This window comes from Pygoscelis adeliae, unplaced genomic scaffold (assembly GCF_000699105.1).
Source record: "Pygoscelis adeliae isolate BGI_AS28 unplaced genomic scaffold, ASM69910v1 Scaffold92, whole genome shotgun sequence".
Taxonomy (NCBI): Eukaryota; Metazoa; Chordata; class Aves; order Sphenisciformes; family Spheniscidae; genus Pygoscelis; species Pygoscelis adeliae.
This window is the reverse complement of record NW_008824306.1, coordinates 2,509,271-2,518,463: the sequence shown is the minus strand read 5'-3', so window position 1 is coordinate 2,518,463 and position 9,193 is coordinate 2,509,271. Positions and strand designations below refer to the sequence as shown.

Below are 9,193 nucleotides of genomic sequence, written 5' to 3'. Positions count from 1 at the left end.
TTAAAGAAAACAAACCTAAAAAACAAACCAAACAAGATGCTGGTACATTGATTGTTCCCTTGATTGTGTAATGGAGCAGAGAGATAGGGATAAAAAGTGTATCTTGAAAATAAGGAAACAAGGTTTGCCTTTGGGTGGAGGTGGGCATTAGTCATACCACTACTCATGCTCTGTTAAATAAAGCTCATGAAAAAGTTTGCAGAGAAGTCTTCTGGTTTTTCCTCTTCACAAGTGAAATTCCAGCCGGCACTGCTGCAGCCCGAGGCACATCTGCAGCATGTCTTTGTGGAAACGTCCCATCCCCTCTGCACAGTGCCAGGCTTGCTGGGAGTCTAGACCTCCCCACAAACTGTGGGATTTCCTTAGACCCATGTAAATCAGAGCTCTATTAAGAAACAGAAGAGGAATGAGCCACCGAGAGGCTTTGCTCCTTTTTTCCACAGTCTGTGTGTACCATAAATTGGATAGGGGAGACGGGGGGAAGCCAAGCTCTTAAAATGCATAGTAAAGGGTTAGTAATTGTTTCAAGTAGCCAACTAAAAATGCTTTTTATTACAAGGCTTGAGTTCTCTTTCAAATGCGAAGCTGCTTGTTCATTTTGGCAGTGAAGGCTGCTTTTACGTCTCCCTGGGGACAGTGGTAAAACTTTCAGCAGCTCAGGCACAGAAACCAGCCCTTTGTCAAACTGGAGGTGAGAAACCAAAAGTTGTTCTGTGGATTTCCGAGTCCCCCACAGCTCGCTTTCGGACTTTGCTGATTAATCTGCACCCTCTGAAAAAGCTTATGTTAGGGAGAAGAGGGAGAGAGGTGAAGATAGTGTTGTGTGTGGATGGGACCAGACTCAGTGGAGGCATTTGATCCCTGTGGCTAGGTAAGCTACTTGGTGATTTTTTTGACGTTCAGCTGTTAATTGGTGGGGTACAAGAGCAAGGAATCAGCACTTTTCATGCAGTTGCACTTAAAGATGGACGGGAGCTGGATTTATTCCTATCGCCACTGTGGGCAGGAGAGCAGAAATCTCTACTAATCCTGTCCCGAAGGTGTGACAGAAATGCTGACGTCTGCCACAGCTGGTCAGGGGGAGCAGGGGAGGCTTAGGGAGACAGAGGGATGTGATGGGTTTCCCTGGCAGTGCTGCACTCCGGTGTGCTCTGAGTGGGAGCCAGGTGGGGGCATGTACTCCCTAAAGCTCTGGGAGGTGTGGGGGAAGGAAGGGGATGAGCTAGGAAGTGTCAAAATTGCCAGGTGAGATTATTTTCTCTCTGGTATAGAAAGGATCTCCTGCCTCTGAGGACATGTTAATTTACATTTGTCTGTCTGGTCTCCTCTCTTTATTCTCTCTTTTTGTGGTTTCTTTTCTCCCTCTGCATCCCTACCCTGTATCTTTCTTCAGAGCATCTATTTTGTATCCTTCCTCCTCCTGGTATTTTCCTTAAGTGGCTCTGATTATTCAGCAGCTCTGCTGAACGCAGTTCCCTCTCTGGAGAGGGAGCAATGCTGCACCAGAGCAGCACTTGCTGCCACTGCCGCAGACACAGGGCGAGCAGAGGACGGGCTCCTTTGCCAGCTAGTGCTGAGCCGCAGGACAGTGGAAAGGGCACAGTGGGAAGGCAGATGGGGGGTGCACCCTGCATAGTCCTTTTTGAACCAGGCTAGATAAAAAAGCCAAAAAGCTGCTTTCCTTTTTTTCCTTTGAGAAGGCTTTCCCTGAATTAATTCACATCAACCTGTATGAAAAGTAGCTGAAAGATCTCAGCTGGGGTTTTTTAGGGGCAACATAACTGTGAACAAGGATCCCCTCCACAAACAACTGCAGGGCAACCCTGGTGTAATAGTGTTGAATTTCAAGATTTCGCAGCAGTATAAAGATGTCCACAAGAGAAAATTTGGAAAGCAAACAAAAGAATACTGTCAGGACATTTCTTCTGCTCCTGCTCCTCGGCAGTGGCCTGGAGGAGCTAGTAAGAAGTTTTGGGGGAATTCAGGAAGCGTTTGCAGAGCTGGCACTCAGGACCAGCCCTTCGTGTCCCACCTTTGGCCGTGCCGTGGGAATGAGTTACATGTGTACAGTCTTGAAGCAGGCGTGTCAGCATCAGGTGATGATCAGCAGATGATGCAGGCATCATCCCTGTTGTGGCCACCGCTCGATCCGCAACGTCCCTGCTGGTGCTGGGAGCCTGCATGCCCCAGCCGCTCTGTGGCCTGGTGGCCTCTGCTTGCACGTCTCAGGCGAGAGGCTGGATGCCCCCAGGGCCCACTGGTGTCCTCCCACCCCATGTCAGGGGGGAAAGCTTCTGCGCAGTCAGGGGCTCGCTTGCTGTATAGCCTGTGAAGTGGGGGAAGGCTCACTTGCCAGAGTGATGTGCTGCAAAGGGTGCTCGTGTTCCTGAAACTTTGGCATTAAGAAGAATGGGACGTCAAGCAGCAGGTTTTTGTGGTTCAGGCAGTTTTTGTGGCAAAACTCAGGAGGTGTGAGGTGGCGGCGGTTATTGTTGGCTTTTAGTAAGAGTGACGGAGCTGGCCACCTCTCTCAGTGTGCTGAGGGAGCAGAGAGCCTGTTCCTGCAGGAGTACACTGCATCCTCCCTTGGCAATCGTCAGATCTACGGTGATTAGTCCTAGATGTTCATCCTCCAGTGGCAATCTTAACGTAACATCTCCAGATGCTGGAAATCAATTTTCTCTGTCCATCCCTCTGGAGTTTAGAAAAGTCTTGAGGCTTCCTTCTGCCAACACAACAGCACCAATGAATCTCTTCAGGATCAGTGTGTATTGAATTTGGATGCCTTCCCTGGTAGCTCCTAATGGCTTTCTCCTCTTGCTTTGCAGATCACAGGCGTTATCCTTCTCGCAGTCGGCGTCTGGGGCAAGCTCACCCTTGGCACATACATCTCTCTCATTGCTGAGAACTCCACCAATGCCCCCTACGTGCTCATCGGGACGGGTACCACAATCATTGTCTTCGGGCTTTTTGGCTGCTTTGCCACTTGTCGTGGCAGCCCATGGATGCTGAAACTGGTAAGCATGCCAAAGTGCCTTAAGCAAGAGGGGAAGAGGTTTTGTTGATGTATTGGGATTCCCCACACCCCCTGCCAAGCTTCACCAGATGTTAACGTGTTTTTTTAGGCACATAAGCTAGATTTTATTGATCTTGATGTTCAACACATGTGTGTTTTGGACAAAGAAGGAGAAAAAAAATCTTTGCCAAAACCAGTTGTTGGTTGAGTATGAATGAATTCTGCTACCGCGCAGCGTACAGGACCAAGTATGGTTGGGAGCAGGGTAAAAGGCCCCTGATGAATTACTCTGTGAGTAATTCTACAATTGTTCTATTTTTCTGTGAGCCAGGTCGATAGGTATATTTACAATCTTAAAAATGTCCAAAGCATCATAAATGTGAAATTCACTTGAAGTGTATTTTAAAGGGGCCATTTTAATACTCTGATGTGAAATCTATGGAAAAAAAATCGTTGGTGCCTTCTAAAAGCATACCAGCCTTTCTTTTTCTCCTAACATTCACTACAATAAAACAAGTCAACCCCAGAAAACGAAGCTCTGTATGGTATGTTTGTCCTCATCTCAAAAGCAGCATGGACGCGAGGTACACTAAGCAGAGGTACAGCAGCTGTCTCTCAGTCCAGTTTAACCTCTCTTTCTATAAGTTTCTCTGTTCTGAGTTTTCCATCCCACCTTAAAACACAAAGTTTTATCATATAGGTTAAGCAAACCTATATGATAAACTGTGTTTCTAGGAATATTCAGGAGCAAAATCCTACATGTGTAATTATTTGAAGGGCGGAAATAGCACTTGTGATGCACTGAGATAGTGGAAAAGGGCTTGACAGTACAATGCATCTCCTGCTACAATATTTTGGGGCTGATTTTCTAAGGAGGTGGGACGATTCTTCTCCAGTTTGTACTGGATTTAAAAAAAGGACATCTTAAAGAGAGTTAATTTCCTCAACTGATGGCACAGTAGGGGAGAGATAGCAGCTGCAGATCAGTCAGCAGGTCTATGCTGGCGGCCAGTTGCCATGTACCTAACGCTGTCGTAGGTGCACCGCTGCTGTCTCTTGCTGGTGATGTGCTGTCAGGAGGGCACGTGTAGGGGCTTGTCGGAGTTACTGCAGTCCAGATGGGAAAGGGATAAAGGTGAAAGAAGCTCTAAATCCATAGGAATTCAGGCTCCGCTAGTTGTTCTATAAGTCCTGTAACTTTTTTAAAGGTATGCCACTTGCAGTGGCATGTGCTGTTCCAAGCACATGGTTTTATTTTCATTGTACATGTAAGAAATATTTCAAAACTTTCTTTCTCTTCTGAACAGAATACAGGCAGTGATTTGACGGCTGCATTAATTGTAGAGAATGATTTTTCTACTTCTCCCTTCACTGTTGTTCTCCCTTCCCCAACAATCTTCCATTAAAAATAAATTTTAAATGTTTCCTTTTTCAATTAACTGTTACTTAGCACGTGGAGAAAAAAGGTAATTTTCCCTCCAGAAGATTAAGCCCCAACTTCAGATTTTACCATCCCACTTTGCATTTTTTTCTTTACCTTCTTTATTTCTGCTTAGATGTATTTTTAATGGTTTGTGAGTGTCTACACTGAAAGCGCTGTTTTCAAGGTTTATTTAGCTCTGGATCCAAATGCTGCTCCTAAAACCAAACACGGGCCTTGGCTCAGCAAAGTATTTGAGGCATCTGTCTAGTATTACCGTGAGAATATTTCCAGTGAAGTCAGTGTTTCAGTTCATTCATTGGAGAAACTTCAGGAATCGGGCAGCAAATCCCAGTCCAGCAGTGAGATAGATAAACATGAACCAAAACACCTGGAGAAGCCTGTTTACTTTAGCAGAGTGCCATGCGAACATAAAGGGTCTGTTTGTATTCCTTATTGCAAGATCAAAACCTGAGTGACTTGGATCCATCTCTGGCATGTGAGTGTGTGTTAATTTATAAGAGAACGCTAAGAAATGTGGGAACAGAAATGTCAGAAAAGCCAGTAATTAGTCAATACATACCATTTGTGAGTTGTCTAAACACACATTCAGGCAATAATCCATGTATCGCCTCCAAAAGACCTTTGGTTTATTAACATCTTTTAAGGGTGACTAGAGTGGAAAGTTGAATTTTATGTGATAACTGAACAGTAACTGTGCTGAGACAAAAGACTGTCACATTCTGACTTCTCTTGCCTCCTTCCATTTCAGTATGCCATGTTCTTGTCCCTGGTGTTCCTGGCTGAGCTAGTGGCTGGCATTTCAGGGTTTGTGTTTCGCCATGAGGTAGGTGGAAATGTGCTGAGTTTGCATATGGCAGTGCCCCCCTGGGCAGGAGCTGCTGAGGAGTTCTCTGGAGCATGGAGAATGTGTAGGTCGCTGAGCTTGGCGGCTCCATACGCATCTCCAGGGATGCGGCTGGTGTGCAACAATAACGTGTACAGCTCTTAAAAACTGATGCAATTCCAAATGAAGGGATTTAGCCAAAGCTCTTGGCCACAGCTGCTTGATAATTTACTCTGGAGCTATCGGGTTTTGTGTGTCCATCATGTAAGATCTTCTTTACTCTTTTACATATGCTGAGGGCTGCAAAATAGATTAAATACTTTTCTTAAACACAGCTTCTTCAGCCAGGCAAGTACTTGTTTATATAAGGCAGAGAGCACTTCTGCATCAGACCAGACTCAACGTTCTGTAAATCTTTTTCTTTTTTGGGGGGGGGAGGGAGTGTGATGGGATTTTGTTTCTATCCTGAGAATAAGGAGAGATTAGAAATAGAGTGAGGTAGGAAACTGGGACAGGAAGAAGCTTTAAAAAAGCATGATGGTCTAGATTTGTAGTAGCACTTCTGCTTTAGCCATTGTAATCAGGTCTATCTCTGGCTTTAAGTCCATGGACCTACATGCCATTAGTGCTGAACCAGGACAACCCTAAAGACCCTCCTTGTCTCTTCTCTTTGTATTAACTGGTTTTCAAGTGTCCTCTTTTGACATGAGATTTCCCTTGCCATAAGCTTTTCTGGTGTCTATCCTTGCAAGTGGTGGATAGTTTTTAATTTGATCCCGAAATACCTGTCCATCTGCGGAGGACTGCCATTTCGTCTGGCCTAACCTGCGGCGGCCTCAGTGTCAGGTTGCTGCTCCCTTTTGGGAAAGGCAGTCTGTTGCGAGGGTCACAGCCATGTGGGTTGTCCAAATCACCTGCTACCCAGCCCCTTTACCACGCAGTCAAAGTGCCTTTCCCGGTGATGTGCCTGACCTTCTTCAGCTGAGAGACCTCTTGCTCCTTACCCAAACACCTTTGGTGCTGGGGACGAGGGCTGCCGCCTGGTCAGGGGATTCATGTCTTCTTTTGATGCCACTGGCTTCTGTCACAAAGGAGTTTGCACGAGCTTCGGCTCCCACCAGGCGTCTGTGAGCAGAAAGAAGCAGGCAGCCTCCTTCAGACTTAGTGCTGGAACAAAGTGTATGGGGAAAAAGCATCAAAGGGTATCTTTCTTACAGGTTAAGTCATTTTCTGTTTTTTAAAATGTAGCAGTTTGCTGGGGTAGTTTTCTTTCTATGTCTGATAGACCCCACTTGAAAAATTGCATGAGTGACCCCTGACAGTTAAGAGGGAGCTCTGCCAGCTCTGAAAACACACTTAAAAACGAGTGGGAAGGGCTAGTTTGGGTGCCTTGTTAGGTTTGGAAATGCATGTGCTGCCTGCAAAAACTGCTTCAGATGTTATGCTTTTCGTTGCTCACGTGGGCTGTTTTTTTCCTCACCCTCATAGATCAAGGATACTTTCCTTAGGACATATACTGAAGCAATCCAGAATTACAACAAGAACGATGAGCGGAGCCATGCAGTGGATAACGTACAGGAAAGTGTAAGTCTAAAATTGGATATTAAAAATTAATAAATAAAGAGAGACAAAGCATACATTCAGATTTGATCACAGAACATGACGTGCGGATGGCTCAATCTGCAAGCTGTATATTGCAAGCAAAATTAGAGGCTGGCAAAGCTGATCTAAAGAAAAAGTATTTCAACTGATATTCTTGTTCAAGATGCCCAAGTTTTAAGAACAAGCTATCTAATAAAGACAGGGCCTGTCCCACTTGCTTGTTGTTGGTCCCAGATTTTGACTTAGGTTTAGGAGCCAGTTGTGTCCCTTAAGAACAAGGTGTTATTAAGGGAATCGGTCAATAGGATTATGAAAAGTTGCAAATTTGAGCTGGATGAGACAGGATTTTATAATCTAGCATCATATCACTGGTAAACTGCAGCAGTTCTCTTCACAAGTACAGTGAGAGGCTGGCAAAGGAGACCTAGTGAGTTAAGGGAGGAAACAGTGTATTTTCTCCAGAGGAAAAGGGGGTGGACGAATGTGCTGCTGAGGTCGGCAATGAAAGCTGTTCTGCGGCCGTGCTGGAGAGATGGATTAGGTGCTCGGTGGAAGAGCCTTTCTGACCCACGGGGTGCGGCAGCAGGGCAATGGGAGGTTTCCTTGCCTTCCAGCAGGGCACAGGGCACGAGCAAATGCCACAGCATGGCCAAACTATTTGGAGATGCCAACCACAAGGGACCGAGTCCACCAACTACAACACAGAGTGATAAAATTCACATTTAAATTCCTACTGGAAACTGTAGCACAGCAAGAAACTATCCCTTCAGCTCACAATACATTCTATGAGCCAATTTGCTTTTCCTATGATTGTAACTTGCTGAACGGCTGAAATTTTAATGTAATTATATTGATGACTTCTAGATCTTCTTTAGAAATTGCAACTATTATTTTGGACCCCTCAGCATGTTTGAAACTGTGCCTCTAACCTGGCTTCTCCGGGTTAGCAGATAAGCTCTAAACTGAGTGTATTCTGCCGTCAAATTGTCTGCCTAATGTTAATCTGTATTTTGAACTTCTGATTCCTTGGAGTTGGCTAAACTAGATAGTTTTGAGTCACTGTTCAGTGTTTCTGTTGTGGCAAAACGTGCATTTCATTTGTAGCTCTGTTTTTACAGGAACTGCATTTATAAGCCCTTTTCATGCAGAAAATCAAGCACATGCTCCGTATCTTTGAGTAGCTGTCTTCTAGCTTAGCATCTAGAGCAGAACATCCTTCCCAACTTACGGTTTTTCATCTGATTTCATAGACACACTCTATGAACATACGGTCTCCTTCTATTCATGGCTCAGCGAATTTTCCTAGAAGTGATTTTGATGAGTTAGGGAGCCTTGCTTTCACCTTAGCAATTTGTACTAGTTTGACCCTGTATGTGTTACATGTAATTCTATGCAATGCTTTGGGTTTTTTAAGGCCATTTTTTTTGACCGCATTGTGAGGCTCTGTCTTGAATTTCCAGGATCATCTTTAATGGAATAAATAAATAAGCAAAGGAAACAAACAAACAAACAAAACACCCAACAGACCTTCAACTAAAAAAGATGGCTTTATGGCTGGACCTTCGTCAAATGTTACAAATAGAGCTCTGCTCATAAACTGCCTTTTTTTTAGTAGGCCATCTGCTCCCATCTTCTGTAAATGACATTCCTGATACTTTTGTGATAAATGGAGCGGGAGGTGGTATCTACTTTTCAAAACTGGAGACAACCTGTCTTTATTTTGATTATGAGCTTATTAAGTGGGCAGTGATGATTCTGTACTAGTTTTAGTTCTAGTTTGTTTCTTTGTTTTAAATCTGCCTCTTATTCCTCGTAGCTGAGCTGCTGCGGCATTCAGAGCTACACCAACTGGAGCACCAGCCCTTACTTCTTCAAACACGGCATCCCTACGAGCTGTTGCATGAACTCCAGTGACTGTAATACTCAGGATCTGCGCAACATGACCGTGGCTGCCACTAAAGTAAACCAGAAGGTACCAGTAGCGTTGTGCCAGAGGCAATTGTTACGAAACCATCCAGTACACCAGTGGAGCGTATGGCTGCTTACAATTGCATTTCGTTTCAAATGGTTGGCTGATAACGTGTGTATTGGGCTGGAGTGATGGTAAGGACGGGCTTTGCCCCCTGCTCGCTTTCAAATTCTTTAAGCTGGCCTTTCTCAAATGACCAGGTGCAGCGACGATTCTGATGAGGAAGGGATTTGTTCCCCTTCCTCGCAGCAGAGGTTGAGGTACAGCACTGCACACAGAGGCAGTGCTGGCCGGCCGCAGGACCGCAAGTGGCACGTGTGCTCGACTCCCTTGAGGGTT

General features: G+C 45.1%; 1 protein-coding gene across 2 annotated transcripts in view; it reads left to right on the top strand.

Annotated features, from left to right (window-relative positions):
- The first annotated feature begins 2,797 nt into the window (after positions 1–2,797).
- Positions 2,798–9,193, top strand: part of TSPAN7 (tetraspanin 7) — a 19,792-nt gene continuing 13,396 nt past the window's right edge. For both annotated transcript variants that reach the window (XM_009318899.1, XM_009318898.1), the window contains exons 1-4: positions 2,798–3,017; positions 5,209–5,283; positions 6,772–6,867; positions 8,702–8,857. In XM_009318899.1, the coding sequence (XP_009317174.1) occupies positions 3,006–3,017; positions 5,209–5,283; positions 6,772–6,867; positions 8,702–8,857 (339 nt within the window). In that variant the 5' untranslated portion in view covers positions 2,798–3,005. The remainder of the gene's footprint in view (positions 3,018–5,208; positions 5,284–6,771; positions 6,868–8,701; positions 8,858–9,193) is intronic.